The 18995-nt window shown below is 45.7% G+C and overlaps 1 protein-coding gene across 5 annotated transcripts; it reads left to right on the top strand.

The window, feature by feature from the left end:
- The first annotated feature begins 10548 nt into the window (after positions 1-10548).
- LILRB3 (leukocyte immunoglobulin-like receptor, subfamily B (with TM and ITIM domains), member 3) lies at positions 10549-18044 on the top strand. Of its 5 annotated transcripts, none has more exons than XM_008591401.1 (15): positions 10549-10582; positions 10751-10786; positions 10973-11257; positions 11407-11706; positions 11941-12237; positions 12492-12794; positions 13120-13170; positions 13666-13716; positions 14361-14477; positions 14740-14744; positions 15122-15192; positions 15275-15312; positions 15586-15638; positions 16668-16823; positions 17020-18044. In XM_008591401.1, exons 1-15 carry the CDS (start codon positions 10549-10551, stop codon positions 17164-17166), a joined length of 1944 nt encoding a protein of 647 aa, XP_008589623.1. In that variant the 3' UTR covers positions 17167-18044. The 5 variants fall into 5 exon arrangements, with proteins under 5 accessions (XP_008589623.1, XP_008589626.1, XP_008589622.1 ...); XM_008591404.1 differs by lacking the exon at positions 13666-13716 and adding an exon at positions 16387-16389; XM_008591400.1 differs by lacking the exon at positions 14740-14744 and having other exon boundaries at positions 15117-15192; positions 15583-15638.
- Positions 18045-18995: the final 951 nt, after the last annotated feature.

Raw genomic sequence — 18995 nt, forward strand, 5'->3', positions numbered from 1 at the left:
CCCCCCCCCCCCCCCCAACAAAAAAAAAAACAAAAAAAAAAAAAAAAAAAAAAAAAAAAAAAAACCGGGGGGGGGGGGGGGGAAGATTTAAAAACCCCAACTTTTTTTTTTTTTTTTTTTTTGAAGCTCTTACAACGAGAAAATGGAGGGGACACATCTGGGTGGGAGGGGGAAGAGGGAGGAGGGAGGGAGGTTTAGGTGATGGGACACAATAACTAACTACATTGTATATTGACAAAATAAAAATAAAAATGAAAAAAAAAACTGCCAAAATAACGGTTAACAAATCATGATATTTGGAACTAAATGGTAGAAAATGTTGCTTTTTCTTTCTGAACTCTGGTGTTCTATTTGTTTCACTAAAGGAATCTATATGCATGAGGGGAATACAGTTATAATAAGTGTTTTCTTCTTGAACCCTCTCACAGGATATGAACACTTTGAAATCACTTTTCACAGATGGAAAGTCCTATTCAGTGGACTTGGCCGAGATGACACATTCTCGGGCAAACAAGGAAGACCCTCATCGGACTCAGGTGCACACCATATATCAAGAAGTGGGAGGAGATGAAGGAAACAGCAGGCAGAACTGCTTGTTTTATTTCACACATTTAGAGTCTGGTTGTAGAAAAATTAGGGAGGTCAGGGAAAAGAAAGGGGTTTGTGTCCTGAAATCTAAAGTGAGTCTCTCATACACAGCATATATTTAGACCTTGTTTTTATCTATTTAGTCACTCTTCATATTTTGAAGGGAGTTTTGTCCATTCATATTTACAAGAATTATTGATAGATAAGGAGTTACTATTGACACTTTCTTAATTATTTTTTATCTGTTCTGTGGGGCTCTCATTCCTCTGAGCTCTTGTATTTCTTTTTGGTTTAAAAATCTTCTTGGTGTGCTTTTTTTTTTTCTATCTCTCTCTCTCTCTCTCTCTCTCTTTGTCTTTGATCTATTGACTGTACTCTGTGTGTGTGCACACGTGCATGCAGGTGTGTGATTATCATGGGGTTAACATTGAACATATTATAAAGATAAGTTGAAGAAAAAGTACTGGTCAAGACGGCAGAATAGACAGTCCCCGGCGTGACTCTCTTCCACAAATCAACCAATTTACAACTATAAAAGGGCAACAACAGCCAAGCTGGGGCTACTAGAAGTCAGGGAAGAGGAGGAGAGACCTATGGAGTGCACAAAGGTAGGAGAAGCCATGATGAGAGAAAGAAAAACCTGCTCTGACTGGTTTGAGCCCCAGCAGCTTCCAGGCTGGAGCTGCTGAGCAAATGGAGCAGGAACCAGCAAAAGCCTCAGCTGTACGCATTGGAGGGGTGACTGGAATTGTTTGGAGGTGGGAGGGGAGAAGAGGGACTTGGTGGCCCCTAGCAGCAATACCACTAACAACATTCCCATGGATATGGAATTGTTTGGAGGTGGGAGGGGAGAAGAGGGACTTGGTGGCCCCTAGCAGCAATACCATTAACAACATTCCCATGGATTCACATAGGAGCAAGGAGCCACAACAACTGAAAAAAAGGAGCCACTCAGAGGCCAGTGAGTCATTACAACAGACTGGCACACGGCCCTTCCCATGGGAAGTGTTTGCTACACAGAGAGTGGAGAAGACAAGCCCACCAGGGGAATGCTGGGGCACAGCAAGGACAGCTGATTAGCCCCCCAATCAGCATAGAACCTCTCAGAGAAGACTGGTCAGGAATATAGAACTGCAGCGGGTGCGGTTTGATGAAAAGGCTCAGGCCCAGGCCAGAGTTTCTGCACAACCCAGGTGCACTAGATTTCACTAAACCCAGAAGTACCTATAAGGTTAACCATTAAACCCTGAACTGCACAAAAAAACTTTCCCTAGGGAAAAAACAGCAAAGCAGCAATTTAGCTCTACCACAGAGCTCAAGTACTGGTCCCCACAGGAAGTTCCCCCATTTTAGAAGTAAGCAAAGGACAAAAATTTATTTCCAGCCCACGCACACCACCAGCACCTCAGGGCCCACCAGGGGACCTGAGGTATGGAGCCAGGAACCGGACCACCACCCCCCCACAACCAGGCACACTGCCAGCACCTTGGGGCCCTGCCTGGGGGCCTGGGGCATCAAGACAGGGGCCAGAACCCCCACCCACAACCAGACACACCACCAGCACCAAGGAGCATGCCAAAAACATCACCTCCATGTGGGTAGCCCATCACAGTAACCACAGCTGCCACAAAAGTGACTAAATATCACAACCACCATGCAGATGGTCCACCAGCCACTGAAGTGCATTGACACAAGGAGTCACCAGCAGAGACCAAAGAAAAGAAGATGTCTCTCTCCACAAAGCCCTATCAGAGTGACAGAAGAAACAGTTGCTGAATGATAACATTGGGGGACTTGAATACACCTCTCAGCATCAGAAAGATCATCCAGGCAACAAATCAACAGAGTAACAATTACTCCTTCAGAGGAAGAGAAGAAATCTAGGGTTATCAGTGGCGGAAGCAGGGAGGGAGAGGGGGATAGGGAGAGATTGGACAAGGGGAATACAGAATAAGTACAATTTGTAACAATATAAATACTAGTAATAATGATTTGATCAACATATGTCAATGCTGAATCCCAAAAATATGTATAATCAATTATGATTCAATAAGGAAGGAAGGAAGGAAGGAAGGAAGGAAGGAAGGAAGGAAGGAAGGAAGGAAGGAAGGAAGGAAACAGTGTAAAAAAAAAAAAATACGACAGCACCAAGGGAATACTGTGATTTTCGAGTACCAGACTCCGAAAAACAAAAAACCCTTGAAATGTCTTAAATGGAATTTTCAGTAACAATATAAAGGAAACTGAATGAGATACAAGAAGACTCAGATAGACAGCACAATGAAAAGAAGAAAACAATCCAGGACATGAAGAAGGAAATTTACAAAGAGATAAATATCACAGAAAAAGAATGTAGCATAACTCCTGGAACTGAAAAACTTATTCATCAAAAGAAAAACTACAATTGGGGGTATAAGCAGCAGGCTACAGCAAGAAAAAGAGTGAATTTCTGATCTCAAACAGTCTTTTTGAAATAAACAAAGCAGACAAAAAAATTTAAATAATGAAGAAAATCTATGAGAGCTATCAGGCAACATTAAGCACACGAGCACCTAAATCGTAGGTGTTCCTGAAGTGGAGGTGGAAGGAAAAGGCATTGAAAACATTGTCAACAAAATAATTCTGGAAAACTTCCAAGATATTGGGAGAGATTCAGAATCCAGATGCAAGAGGCTCATAGATCCCCAAAGAGATTCAATCCAGAAATGTCCTCTCTGAGACATACTGCAGTCAAACTCATAGACTGAGAGAAAATCCTAAAAACAGTGAGAGAAAAGCATCAAGTCACATATAAGGGATCCCCATTAGACTAACAGCAGACTTCACAGGAGAAACTCTACAGGCCAGAATAGATGGGGCAGAATATTCAAAATGCTAAAGAAAATAACTACCAACAAAGAATACTATACTCAGCAAGGCTATCCTTCAGAAATGATAGGAAATAGTATATTTCCCAGACAAGTAAAAATTGTAAGAATTCACCACCATATGTCCAGCTCTACAAGAAATCCTCAAGGGACTCCTTCACCTGGAAACCAAAAAATGATCATTAACACCATGAATACACAAGAAAGAGCAAACTCCACTGGTAGAGAAGATAAGCAGATGAGAAAGAGAAAGAATCGGTATCATACCACCTTAAAAAACCAATGAACACCACAGGCAAGCAACAAAAAGGAAAGAAAGAAACAAAAGATATTTAAAACAACCATACAAAAAGCGATTAAATGCCAGGAGTAAGACAATGCTTTTCAGTAACAGCCCTAAATGTAATTGGATTGAATTTCCCACTCAAAAGTCATACACTGGTTAAATGGATTTTAAAAACTACCCAACTACATGCTGAAAACAAGAAACACACCTCACCCGTAAAGGCTGATACAGACTAACAGCGTAGAGATGGAAAAAGATATACCACGCCATTGGAAACCAAAAGTGATCAGGAATGTGCTTGCTTCGGCAGCACATATACTAAAATTGGAACGATACAGAGAAGATTAGCATGGCCCCTGCGAAAGGATGATACACAAATTAGTGAAGTGTTCCATATTTTTTAATGGCTTTTTATTTATCTTGTCTATGCATAAGAAATAGTGAGTTCTTAATAAAAATATAATAATGTTCCCTAAAAAAAAAAAAAAAATGATCAGGAGTATCTATTTATTTTTAGGCTAAGTGGCCATTTATTTATGATAAAATTCTTCACAGAAGAACCAGAAAAATAGAAAACATAGATTATTTCAAGAACATTAATTTTATAAGTCTTTTATTCCCTGCAATTTCTAAAATATTTATTTATTTATTTATTTATTTATTTATTTATTTATTTATTACCACAAAACAAGTCTTAACACATTTGAAAAGACTAAGATCACAGAAAATATGCTCTCTAACCATAATAACAGAAAGAAATTCAGAAAATTCATGAATGTGTGCAAATGAAACAACACTCTCCTAAATAAACAATGGGTAAGAAGAAAAATCACAGGGAAATTAGAGAGTACTTTGAAATAAAAATCAAAGTGCAATACATCAAAATTTATAGATGCAGAGCTCATGCAGCATTTAGAGAATAAATTATACTTCTAAACACTTATATTAAAAAAAGAAAAATCTCAAATCATTAATGTAAATTTCTACCTTAAGAAGATAAAAAAGAAGAGCAAACCAAACCAAGAGCAAATATGAGTAGGAAATAACAAAGATTACAACCAAAATATATAAAATAGGGAATTCAAAATCAATACAGGAAGTCAACAAAACCAAAAGTTGATTCTTCAAAGAGATCAACAAACTTTGCAAACCTTTATCTAGATTGGCCAAGAAAAAGAGACAAGATTGAAAGTACTAAAATCAGAAATGAAACGGGGGCACTATTACATTGCCATCATGGTTTTTTGTGACCATAATATTTAGCTTCTTTATCTTTCTCATTTGCATTTTTGTTCTGCTGATGGGTTTTGTTCTTTCTTGTGTATTTGTGGTAGTCGATTATCATTTTTCAGATTCCAAGTGCAGGACTTCCTTCAGGATTTCTTGCAAGACTGGTCTTTTTGTGGTGAATTCCCACAGTTTTTGTTTGTCTGGAAAATACACTATTTTTCCCTCATTTCTGAAGGATAGCCTTGCTGGGTACAGTATTCTTGGCTGGTAGTTTTTATCTTTTAGTACTTTGAATATATCATCCCATTTTCTTCTGGCCTGTAGAGTTTCTGTTGAGAAGTCTGCTGTTAGTCTGATAGAGGCTTCCTTATAGGTGACTTGATGCTTTTCTCTTGCTTCTTTGAAGATTCTCTCTTTGTCTCTGTGCTTCTCCAGTTTGACTATAACATGTCTTGAAGAGGATCTTTTGGGGTTCAATCTGTTTGGGGATCTTTGAGCCTCCTGGATCTGAAGGTCCATGTCTCTCTCTATACCTGGGAAGTTACCAATTACTATTTAGTTGAACAAGTTTTCCATGTCTTTCCTTTCTCTTCCCCTTCTGGAAAACACACAATTTGAATGTTTGTGTGATTAAGGTTGTCTGTAGGCTCTCTTAGATTTTCTTCATTTTTTAAAAATTCTTTTTTCCCTTTTTTCTGTGCTTGGGTTATTTCAAAAGACTACCTTCAAGATCAGAAACTCTTTCTTCTTCTTGTTTCAGCCTGCTGCTTAAGCTCTCAGCTGTATTTTTTATTTCATTGAATGCATCTTTCAGTTCCAACAGTTTTGAAACATTCTCTTTTGAGGTATTAATCTCTTTGTAAATTTCCTCCTTCATATCTTTGATATTTTTTCTCATTTTCATTGTGTTGTCTAAATGAGTCTTCTCTTAGCTCATTGAATTTCCTTAGGATTGTTACTCAGAATTCCTCATCAGTCATTTCAAGGATTTCCTGTTCTGTACTGTCTGGTACTTGAGAATTACTATATTCCTTTGGTGGTGTCATATTTCCTTGTTTTCTTGTTTTCTCACATTTCTAGTATTTCTACATTCATTTCTGGTCATCTTGTAGGTCAGTTTGAGAAGTGGACTTTGAAGAGAAAGACTTCCTCCTCTCTCTCCATGCTCTTCTGGTGATTCTCTTTGTGTCAATGCAGTTGAACATGCAGCAGGCCACCTGCACAGTGGTCATGCCTGCTAAGGTGGTGACTAGCTGTCCTTGCCATGGTAGAAGCTGTGGTGGTGACCGTTGTGGACCACCTCCTTGAAGCTGTGCAGGGCCTCCTGGTCATGGTGAGCAGGCAGTGCCTGGTCCTCAGTTCTTGGAAGGCAGTGGGCAGGTTTTCCAGGGGCTTTTCCCCTGCCTATGCATCTGTGGTGGTGGCAGGCATGGCCAAAAAAATTCTAATATCAAAGCTAGCCAAAGGCAGGAGCAGAAAACAAAAAGCAAGGCCAAAAACTACAGGCTGGTATCCCTCATGAATATAAAGTTTAAAAACTTCAACAAAATATTAGCAAATTAAATTCAGAAATATGTTATAAAATATTGCACCACATCCAAGTGAGGCTTTATCACAGGAATGCAAGACTGATTTGATGTTCAAAAATCAAAGAACCCAAGAAAGAAAACCCAAGAGACTCTATCAAAAAATGCTTAGAGCTGATAAATGAATTCAGTAAGATTGCAGGATACAAAATCGAGATCCAAAAATCAGTACTGTTTTAATACTCCAACAACAAAAAGAAAAAAAAGAGATCAAGAAAGTAAGCCCATTTATAATACTCACCAAAAAAATAATATACCTAGGAATAAATCTAACCAATGAGGTGAGAGATCTCTACAATAAGGACTACAAATGACTACTAAAAAAACTTTAAAAGACACTAAAAGATGGAAAGACATTCCTTGTTCATGGAATGGAAGAATCAGTGTAGTAAAAATGTCCATACTACCCAAAGCCATCTAAAAATTCAATGCGATCCCCATCAAAATACTGATGATATTCTTCACAGAAATAGAAAAGGCAATCCTAATATTCATATGGAACAACAAAAGACCCCAAATAGCCAAAGCAATCCTGGGTAAAAAAAAGTAAAGCCGGAGGCATTACACTTCCTGACTTCAAACTGTATTACATATATATAGTAACAAAAACAGCATGGTACTGGCATAAAAACAGACACATGGAACAAAGGAACAGAAGAGAAAACCCACTAATCAATCCACATATGTACAGCCAACTGATTTTTGACAAGGGCATAAAGAACATACACTGGGGAAAAGATTACCTCTTCAATAAATGGTGTTGGGAAAACTGGACATCCATCTGTAGAAGAATGAAACTTAATCCAGTTAAATTGACACCTAAAATTAACAATCACAGTGGATGATATTCTGTTACCCTCCACAGGTTTAAATCTTTTGCAGAAGGCTACCCAGAAAGTCCTAGAGCATTTGCAATGCTGATGATGAGCCAGCAAACCACAGAAACTCCAGGCACCATAATATTTATGGGTGTGGTGTGCTCAGGTAAGACTTGGGTTTTGCCAACAGCCATAATTAAGAAGATACAGACATACTTACCAGCCCCAAATGGTTAAAACAGAATCAACCTTTGTAGGTCTGTAATGCTTGCAACTAATGTCCCGTACTCCAAGAACCATTACCAGTGATCAAGGAACACATTTCACGGACTTCCTAATTCAAGATTGAGCAAAAAAGGAGAGCATTGCATGACAGTTATATCTGCTCTACAACCCACAAGGAGCAGGACTTATAGAGAGGAAAAATGGCGTCTTAAAGGAACAAATTAAGGTCTTGACAGGACTCCCCTCATTAAGAAATTGGGCTGTGGTCTTAATAAAAACTTGAATGAGGCCCCTGTTATGGGAAGATAGTCAGCTTATGAACATCCAGTAGACGTCAAGAGCCTGACATAAGCCATGCAAATATGCAACAAATCAGAGACTGCCTGAAACCCAGAATGCAGTTCCACACAGGATGCCCTGATTTGGGGATTCCCTTATCCCAGAGTGCCCTGGCAGGACCTGAGATGGGACTTGGGGTGGAAAGTGCCTCTGGGCTAGATTGGTATATTAGTCCATTTTCTGTTGCTTATAACAGAATACCTGAAACTGGGTAATTTATTTTAAAATGAAATGTATTTCTTATGGTTCGGAGGCAAGGAAGTGGAAAGTGCAGGGGGCACATCTGTTGAGGGCCTGTTCTTGGTGGCAACTCTCTGCAGAGTTCCAACGCAGCAGAGGGTATCATTAAGTAAGAATATGCTAATGTGCTTCTTCCTGTCCTGATAAAGCACCCAGTCTACTCCTTAATAAACCATGAAACCATTGCCCACTGTCCATGAATGGATTAATTCATTCATGAAGACACCTCCCAAAGGCCCCACCTTTCAAATACAATAGTCTGATTTCCCACTCTGTTAACACTGTTATAAGAGGATCAAGCTCCAATGAGTTTTGGGGGAACATTCAGGCCATAGAAATTGGTATTCTTTTTCCCTTTACGCAGGAGACCACCACTGCCCTGGACTTCACACCCATTTTTTCATTGTTATTCTTAAAGAGCCCAAGGGGACACACTGTCAGTATGGGCAGGCAGCATCCCCATGCCGACCGGCACCACAGTGGTGCTAATGCAGTGGATTCAACAGCCCCATCACTGTGGAGTCTACAACTCCACCCACGCTGGGATGGAAGGTCTGGTACAGCCCTTCAGAGAAGATTCCCATGGCTATCAAGATTATTGCAGAAAGAGGGTTTAATACCAGTCTAATAAGATAATAAGATAATGATAATACAAGAGGCCCTTTTGCTAAACATGTAGAAACTAGCCCCATCCTGAAACAGATTCCTTAAACTCTCTTGTAAAACTCCACAGCCAGACCCCCTCATTGGGGACATACCTAGGTAGAACATCCCTTGTCTTGTTTTAGATCTTGTTGTGAGGACAGGCAGCAGCCTTCTCTGTACACAAATTCCCTTAATAAATGATTTGCAATGAACACCCTGGTGTTTAGTGCTTTTTTCTTTGAAATCCCGACCAGTTTGGCATAAATCCTTGTGGGAACACCCCTGAGCTGCTTTTAGGGTGACTGGCCTCAGGTTTGGCTAGACGAAACAGCCTCCAACCTTCATCTGGGGCCCTGTAACCTGCCTGTCTGTGTGAACTCTGGGGTTCCTCTTCTGTGCCCACTCAGAGATGGAAACTTCCATCCTAATGACCTCTCAGTGGTCCCAGGCACCTGTGGCCACTCAGCTTTGGCCTCTGTTCCTTGATGTGGATCCCTCTCCACTCACGGAACTTTCATTTCTCTTTTTTTTTCTCATGACTGCGATGATCCACTTATTTCAGAAATATTCTAAATAGAATTCCTCCATGTTAGGAGCACATGGGGGCTCCTAAATGGACACATCCACGGTTCACCTTGACTATGGAGTCTGACATCAGGATCCTCTCATGTCCCAACCCCTTCATGTCTTAACCTGGTCTGGAAATTAACCATAATTGAGCCCCTCCCATGTCCCAGCCACCACTGATCCCTACAATGCCTCTAAGGAGTGGGATTCATGACAACATGCTCCAAACGAGGAAACTGAGGCACAGGGATGAGAACTTATTGCCCAAGGTCATGCAGACTGTGGATGATAATCAGAAATTAAACCAAAAAAAATAAAAACTCCCCACCCAACCCCCAATTTAGAGCTTAAACGTAAGTAATTGCTAAACACAGATTGAGGTGCAGAGGGATGTCCAAGGAAACAAGGGGCACCTTGAGGAGGCAGAAATGACTCAGAGGTTTGTTCCGAGGGAGGCGGGGATGGACCCTGTTGCAATAAAAAGGGGAAGGTGGGCGGATGTCCAAGAAGAAGACTGTTTGGTAGAAAATCCACACTCCAGCACCAGGAGAAGAGTCTTTTTTTTTTTTTCTTTATTTCCCTGCATCTCTCCTTTGTGTGCTTTGCCACAATGCAGCTCAATGTGAACTGCACAGTCAGATGTTGAATGTGTCTCTGCTGATCTGAGTCTGCTGTGCAGTGTGAGTCTGCATCTTCCCTGAAGCATCTCCAGGGCTGGAGAGACAACTGGCCATGATAAGGACAACGCAACCATGTGACGATGGATGGGCTGAAGGAGAAAAGGTAGCCCCATGGGGAGGCTCTGAGACGGAAAGACCAGCCCCGATCACACTCATCTGGAATGGGGAAAGCACCAGCTCTATTTGGAGCTATTGGCCTTCAGTGAGTTGAGAACAGATCAGGCAAACAATGACCAGGGAGACCCAATTTCCATCTAAAATATCTGCCGAGAGCCTGGTGCCTGCCCCAGCACCAGCCTTGGGGAAACGAGAACCAAGCTTCTGGAGAGAAGCACTTCCCCTTCCTGTGGGGCTACTGATTAGATAATCTTGTGATGGGCAAAACCCACACTCAGAGTGACAACATCCTGTGTGTCTTTCCTGCCAGACATTAAGATCTCATCATCAGCACAGCAAGGGCCCGTGGGAGGAGGCACCATGACCCCCATCCTCAAGGTCCTGCTCTGCCTTGGTGAGATTTAAAGAAGGGGAGAGGAGACCCCCTTAGCCTGGGAGAGACCCCACCCCACAGCCAAGACTTCGTCCCTTAGGAGATCCCAGGGGCCCAGGAGGCTCCCAGGGAGGTGAGGATCTGCTCAGGCTTCAGGGAGCAAATTTCTCACAGAAAACTCTCTTCTAGGCATGGGTCTGGGCCTCAGGACTCCAGTGCAGGCAGGTGAGTATGTCCCCAGGTTTTTCAGGTCCCACCTCCTCACTGGGTACAAGGGCCACCTGGGTCAGCTGGGGATGGAGAGCAGCAGTTCTGGACTAACTGATGGGAATGACTGGGAGGGTCCTGGGGCTGAGAGTTGGGATCTGAGGGGTGGGGGTGTCTAAGACCCAGCCTCTGATTTTCTCCCAGGGAACCTCCCCAAACCCATCATCTGGGCTGAGCCAGACTCTGTGATGACTCGGGGGAGGCCGGTGACCATCTGTTGTCAGGGGACCCTGGAGGCCCAGGAGTACCGTCTGTATAAAGAGGGAAGACCAGCAACCTGGATCAGACAGATCCCACTGGAGCCTGGGAACAAGGCCAAGTTCCCCATCCCATCCGTGACAGAGCACGATGCAGGGCGATATCACTGTTACTATCACAGCCCTGCTGGGTGGTCAGAGCACAGTGACCCCCTAGAGCTGGTGGTGACAGGTGAGAGGACACTCAGGGGTCCCAGCCTCAGGCTTTGCCCTCAATAAAGTGGTCTACTCTCAGGGGTGTCTCCATCTCACAGCCCAGCCGCAGGGGATAATGTGGCAGATGTGAGCCCCACTTAACACAGCTGCCTCCTTCTCTCCCAGGAGTCTACAGCAAACCCACCCTCTCAGCCTTGCCCAGCCCTGTTGCGACCTCAGGAGAGAACGTGACACTCCAGTGTTGCTCACAACTAGGATTTGGTGGATTCATTCTGGCTGAGGATGGAGAACGCAAGCTCCATCAAACCTGGGTCTCACAGCGGCACAATGGGCAGGTCCAGGCCCTGTTCCCTGTGGGCCCTGTGACCCGCAGCCACAGGTGGACATTCAGATGCTTTGGCTATTACATGCACATACCCCAGGTGTGGTCAGGCCCCAGTGATACCCTGGAGCTCCTGGTCTCAGGTGAGAAACCCACAGCCTTCCCATAAGTAACTTTGGGGCTCCACAGGTTGTTGGGAGCCTCACTCTCAGGACAGCGCCAGGTGAGAAGAAACCATAGGGGGAACACAGGAGTCCTAGGGACACAATCACAGAGTGAGGAAAACAGTGACACTGAAAATCCCAGCCAGGAAAAGAAAGAAGGGAGGAGTTTGGTAGGAACCAGTTCCTGCATCCACAGCTCGACTTTCCTTCCAGGAGCGTCCAGAAAGCCCTCCCTCCTGACCCAGCAGGGCCCTGTCGTGGCCTATGGAGACAGCCTGACCCTCCAGTGTCGCTCTGATGTTGGCTACAACAGATTCGCTTTGTCCAAGGAGGGGGGCTGTGACCTCCCCCAGGGCTCTGGCTGGCAGACCCAGGCTGGGCTCTCTCAGGCCGACTTTCCCCTGGGTCCTGTGAGCAACTCCCATGGGGGCAGGTACAGGTGCTACGGTGCACACAACCTGTCTTCTGAGTGGTCGGCCCCCAGTGACCCCCTGGACATCCTGATCGCAGGTGAGGAGCCCAGCGGGTTCAGTCAGGGACCCAGAATCTGTACAGGCCCTGCTGGGGGAGCCCCAGGTGGTGATGGCCAGGATGAGGGGAGGAGTCACAAGACAGAGAGAGAGACAGAGAGAGACAGGGGATGGGGGAAGAGAGACTCAGAAAATATAGACAGACAGATTGAGGGTCCTCAGAGCAAGATCCTTGTGAGATCTCAGCTCAGAACAGGTGCGGGGCAGCCCCTCACCCATCCTTCTTCTCTCTAGGATGGATCCCTGACAGACCCTCCCTCTCAGTGCTGCCGGGCCCCACGGTGACCTCAGGAGTGAACGTGACCTTGCTGTGTCAGTCAAAGAGCCAGATGGACACTTTCCTTCTCTTCAAGGAGGGAGCAGCTTATCCCCTCTTGCATCTTAGATCGAAGTACCATGCTCGGCAGTACCAGGCTGAATTCTCCATGAGTCCTGTGACCTCAGCCCACAGGGGGACCTACAGGTGCTATGGTTCAAAAAGCACCTCCCCCTACCTGTTGTCATACCCCAGTGACCCTCTGGAGTTTCCTGTTTCAGGTGAGGGGCTGGTGACCCTGTCCTTTCTGAGCTCAAAGGATCAGCTTAAGACCCTGTACCCAGGAGAGCTCTAGGCTGTGATGGGAGTGAGGGGACCTCTGAGGGAGGGTCAGCCAGAGGGGGATCTATTCCTCAGGGAGGAGAGGCCAACAGCGGCTGTCCCAGGCCAGCCCGCCCCTGTCCCCATCAACTTTGGTCCAGAAGGTGTCTCATGGGCAGAGGGAGGGTCGTGTGGAGGCCACAGGGCAGATGTAGAAGAGTTTGAGTGGAGGTGGGGACTTCTGCGGAAGCCCTAACTCAACCTCCATTCTGTGCACATGCTCAGGATCCACTGGTGGCCCAAGTCCCCCACCTACAGGGCCCTTCTCACCACCTGGTCACTGAAGTACATTGGCACAGAGAGTACAGACCCCCCAGGGGCACTTCTAAGTCTCAAAGGATCTCATCCCCCCTCACATAATCAAGGACAAGCTTGTCTCCAGGGGGAAGAGACACAAGCAAGAACCACAGGCTCCCAGGGGTTCTGAGGCTGGGCTGGCTGTGAGGTGGGAGGTCAAGGCACAGGGAGATGTTGGGGTCCCGGCCAGGGGAGGAGCAGCCAGGATGAAGTGGGGAGCACAGCAGCCCCAGACCCTCACCTCCCTGTCCCAATCTCAGGAGGCCCTGAGGATCAGCAGCAGCCAGGATGAAGTGGGGAGCACAGCAGCCCCAGACCCTCACCTCCCCCCCTCCCCCACAGGAGGCCCTGAGGATCAGCCCCCCTCCCCCACAGGAGGCCCTGAGGATTAGTCCCCCTCCCCCACAGGAGGCCCTGAGGATCAGCCCCCCTCCCCCACAGGAGGCCCTGAGGATCAGCCCCCCTCCCCCACAGGAGGCCCTGAGGATCAGCCCGCCTCCCCCACAGAAGCTGGAACACTGAGTGGTAAGTGAGGGGCTGTGTTAGGAGCTGGTAGTGGGGTCCATGGGAGGCAAGGCTGAGTTATGTCATCAGTTCAGGCATCTTTGGATATGGCGACTTGGACAAGACCTTCTCCTATCTAGGCCTCAGTTTCTCCAAGTGTGAAAGGAAATGGAAAGAAAAAAGCCTCCCCAGATCCTAAAGTTCCTTATAGTTCTAACTTCTCACTGTGACCTCCTGGGAGAGGAGGCCTCCCAGGGAAGCCCCCCAGGACACAATCCTGCAGAAGACCTGTCCCATCTGAGCAGTAATGGTGTCATTGTGCAGGGGAGGGGAAGCAGGGCCATGCTAGGGGCCATTCAGGTTTTTTTCCTTCAGCTAGGGGTGCTCAGCTCTAGTGGAAAGAACAAGGGTTGGAAAGTCAGACTACCTGGGTTCAGTTCCTAGCTCTGCCGCTTGCTGGCCGGGTGTCCTGTGGTAGGTGATATATTCTGAGCTTCAGTTTCCTCATTTGTAAAATGCATGGAGTGCGGGTGGCGATGCCATGTTGCATGATTATTACAAGGTTTGGAGATGATGAATACAAAGACCCAGTATGTGCCAGGCACACAGTAGGTGCTCAATTAAATAGCATCATTGGTTCATTCACGATGTCACTTGTACCCAAGTTCTCAAAAACTACCAGAACATTCTGATCGGGGTCTTAGTGGCCTTCATCCTGCTGCTCTGCATCCTCCTCTTCCTCCTCATCCAACACCAGCATCGGAGCAAACAGAAGAAGCTGGGTGAGTAAGGAATGGGATAACCCAGGCCTCATGAGGTGGTGGGTTTCCCTGTGGGCGAGCCAAGTGTGGGCTCAAGGCACCAGCCAAATGAAACCAAACCGATGGGGAAAGTCAGCTTAGAAAAATTTCTCCAAAGAAGGAAGGAAAGAAAGACCACGGTGGTGCATTGGACTTGCAGAGGGAGAGAACATACCTAGTGACACAAAGTGGAGTGGGGAAAAGGGGGAAGGGAAGGTAGGTTGGGGATAATTGGGTGGGGGAGACAGGGTACAATCGCGATTTGTGGTAATGGGCATGCTGCCAATATGGATCTGGCCTTCACATCTAGGGCACGAGGGGGGACAATCAGCCTTGTATCTCATGAATATTCATAACCAATAAAAATAAATTAATTAATTAAATAATTCTTTAAAAAAAGAAAAACATCTCCAGCATTTCAAATCAGAAAATCTAGAAAGAAGCACTTAATGTCAGCACACATGCACAAACTGAAGGTATTCTTTGAGTTTGTTCAATCTCATAAAATATTTGAAACATATGCACCTGTGTTTTAAAGTTTCCTTCTTTATTCTTGAGTTGCATGTGGAGGGTAGGTGGTTCTAACATTTCCAGGGCTGAGACTCTCTGTCCATCACCCAACCCAGAGACAGGTTGATTTCCAACTTCCTGCAGGGGCTTCAGCACCAGAGTCAAAGGACAGAGGCCTACAGAAGAGGTAATTTTTCCTGAAGATCCCAGACTCTCACCCTCACCTGTGGCCCCCTCGCTGCCACCTAACACACCTGTGTCCTCCCCAGCTCCAGCCCAGCTGCTGACATCCAGGAAGAAAATCCCTGTGAGAGGAAGAAGAGGGGCCACTCGGGGTGGGAGATGAGGAGGAGGGGTGGGCGCCAAGGTTTCAGTAGGTAATGGGGGAGGGCGACGGGCTGGGAAGGGTCTGGGGCTCAGGTGTAAGAAGGACTGAATCCCAACACTGCGTGAACTTGGGGATATCATCACCACTCCCTAGATCTCAGTGGCCCCATCTGGGAACAGGGCAGGGGCCTGTAGGATGGAAAGATCCCACAGAATCCTGCCCAGAGATGAACCGCTTGTTCTGCCCCAGCAGATGCTTCCATAAAGGACACACAGCCTGAGGACGGCATGGAGCTGGACAGTCGGGTGAGATCCCTGCCCCTGTCCAGGGCACCAAAGGCCTTCCTGTTGCCAAACTTAATCCAACAGACACTTCTCTGTGCTCCCACCACTCAGCTGTCAGCGTCCTTCCACAGCTGACCCTCCCTTCTCAAAGCACGCTGCTGCCTGCCTGCTGTGACCTCACTCCTAGTTTTCCTGTGATCTCAGGGGCTCCTCCTACCTGGTCCCCTTTCTGGATCCTCATCCTCTGTTTGGTTGTTAGAGTGCTCCCCCAGGTCTCAACAGGATGCAAGAATAAATGAACCACGCAAGCCCTCTGGGCCCCCCCTGGTCCCCTTTCTGGATCCTCATCCTCTGTTTGGTTGTTAGAGTGCTCCCCCAGGTCTCAGCAGGATGCAAGAATAAATGAACCACGCAAGCCCTCTGGGCCCCTTTCATCCATTCATCCAACGAATATTCACAGAGAGCTCACTCTTGAAAGGCTCCATGTAGGTGCTGCAGACACAGCAGTGACCAAAGCTGTCTCCACCCTCCCTGAGCTCACCTTGTGGGAGAGACAATATGCAAACAAATGCAGAGTGTCCAGGAGTGCAAAGTGCTGTTAAGTAAAATAAACCAAGGAAAGTGGGAGGATAGCGTGTGTGGGGGCAGAGTGGATCAGTCTGAATTATAAGGGGAGGACTCTCTGATAAGCTGTCATCTGAGAAGTAGCCTGAAAGAGGAAGGCCATACAAACATATAATTGATGAGCACCTGCAGGCAGAGGAGACAGCAAGTACAAAGGTCCTGAGGCAGGAACATGTTTGCTCAGGAAGATGGGCTGTGTGTCTGCAGCCAGATGAGCAAAGGTCAGACTGTTAGGATTAAAGGTCAGAACTAAAGGAAGGAAGTGCCAGACCTTCCAAGGCCTTAGGGAGTCCCTGAAAATTTCATCAGGAAAACAACATAATTTTATTTAAATTTTTAACGGATCACTCTGGCAACAGTGTGGAAATTTAACCAAGGGAGGTCAAGTGAAATCAAATAGACGCCCCCATTGTCTCTCTTCCACAGAGCCCACTTGATGAACACCCCCAGGAAGACACATACAGCAAGAAAAGCCACTCAAGACTCAGGCAGGAAGTGGCCACCCATCCTTTCCCCATGTCAGGGGAATTCTTGGACACAAAGAACAGACAAGCAGAAGAGGACAGGCAGAGGGAGAGTCAGGTGGGTCCTTTCCTCTCCAGGCCCCCAGAATTCTCCCCAACCCCAGTCACGTACCTTCCATCTCACTCTCCCCCACTCCAGGCTGCTTCATCTCAAGATCCCCAGGATGTGACTTATGCCCAGCTGGACAGCTTGATCCTCAGACAGGAGACAACTGAACGTCACGTACCTTCCATCTCACTCTCCCCCACTCCAGGCTGCTTCATCTCAAGATCCCCAGGACGTGACTTATGCCCAGCTGGACAGCTTGATCCTCAGACAGGAGACAACTGAACTTCCTTCGTCCCAGGACGGTGACGCTGCAGCTGAGTCCAGTGTGTACGCTACTGTGGCCATTCACTAGCCCAGGAAGGACCCAGACTCCAACTCCAAGAGGGAGATCCAGGGACCCCGGAAGGCACAGGAGCTGCCCCAGTGACACTCACTAACGAACCCCAGCCAGCCTGCACACCTCACCTGGACCACCAGGAGATGCTGAGACCTTCTGCAAGTCACTTGATTCTGCAGTCAAAGACTATCTCTACATTTTGGAAATAAAGCAACAGACTTCTCAGTAATCAATGAGTAAAATGAGAAAACACAACAGAAGCAAGAGAATGTTTTAAATTGAATGACAATGTAAATATTATACACCAAACCTCTAAAATGGAAAATTAAGAGCCATGAATGAATGTATTAGGAAAGAAAAAGCCTTAAAAAATCAATGATCATAACAAGAATTTAGAAAAATAGTAAATTATTGCAAATGAAGATAGAAAGAAAGAAGTAATAATAAGAGTACCTGCTAACAAGGACGAAAAATAGATAAAAATTATTAAAGCCAAAAACGTTCATTCTTGAAAACGTTAATGACATTTATAAATCCTAGCCACAATGAGCAAGAAAAAGAGAGAGCAGGCCCACATTTCCATATAGGAATGAAATCGTGGGCAGCACGACAGATCCTACCCAATTTAAAAAGTTATTGATAATGTCAAGATCAAGGGCTCAGATCCACATACCAGCCAGCTGCCCGCCCACCCCCCGCCTCCAAAAAAAGATAATAACTGAACATTATGACCAATTTTATGCTAATATATTATAAAATGTGAATAAAATGGACAAAATCATCAAATATGCGATTTACTTAACAGACATAAAGAATAAATAGGAAATCTAAATCACCTTATATGTATTAAGTACATTCGCTCTGTAATAAAAATTTTCACAAAATAAACGCCAGCTCATAAGGCTTTGTTGGTGACTTCTTCTGGACACTTGTGCACTTATGAAACACACACACCAAACTTACACAAACTTTCTTTCAGAACAGAAAGCCAAGAAATACACACCAACACATTTTATCAGACAGGTAAAAAATTAGTAGCAAACCTATCAAGGAAACTACAAAATAGGAAAGTCACAGGAAGATGCTCACATGAACTTAGATGTACATCTCCAACAAATATTTACAAATAAGACTTAGTAATACATAAGAAGGGCAAAACATCATGATTATGATGGGGTTTATTTGGAGGGGGGATGACAAGGATAACTTAAAGTTCAAAAATCAGTCAAGAGTTCTGGTCAAGATGGCGAAATAGACAGTCCTCGGTGTCACTCTCTCCCACAAATCAACCAGTTTACAACTATAAAAATATAACAACGGCCAAGCCAGGGCCACTGGAGCTCAGGGGAAGAGGAGGAGAGACCTACAGAGTGCATGAAGCGGGAGAAGCCACGATGAGAGAAAGAAAAAAACTACTCGGAACGTTTCGTGCTGCGGCCACTTTAAGGCTGAAGCTGCTGAGGGCACAGAGCGGGAGCTGCAGAAGCCATAGCTGTGCCCTTCGGCTGAAGCTGCTTGGAGGCGGCAGGGGAGAACAGGGCCTTGGTGGCCCCCAGGACACCAAGACCAGTAATAGAGTTCCCATGGACCCACGCAGGAGCAAGGAGCCAGAACAGCTGAAAAAGGGGAGCCATTCAGAGGTTGGTGAATAATTGCAAGGGACTGGCGTGGGGCTCATTCCATGGGAAGTGTTTGGAGCAGGGTTGGTAAGGGAGATGGGCCCACCAGGAGAACACTGGGACACAGCAAGGACAGCTGATCCACCTCCCAATCAGCTCAGGACCACTCAGAGGAGACTGGTCGGGAATGCAGAATTGCATGGGGTGCAGTTTGATGAAAAAACT

The sequence above is a fragment of the Galeopterus variegatus genome, unplaced genomic scaffold (genome assembly GCF_000696425.1).
Source record: "Galeopterus variegatus unplaced genomic scaffold, G_variegatus-3.0.2 Scaffold6906, whole genome shotgun sequence".
Lineage (NCBI taxonomy): Eukaryota > Metazoa > Chordata > Mammalia > Dermoptera > Cynocephalidae > Galeopterus > Galeopterus variegatus.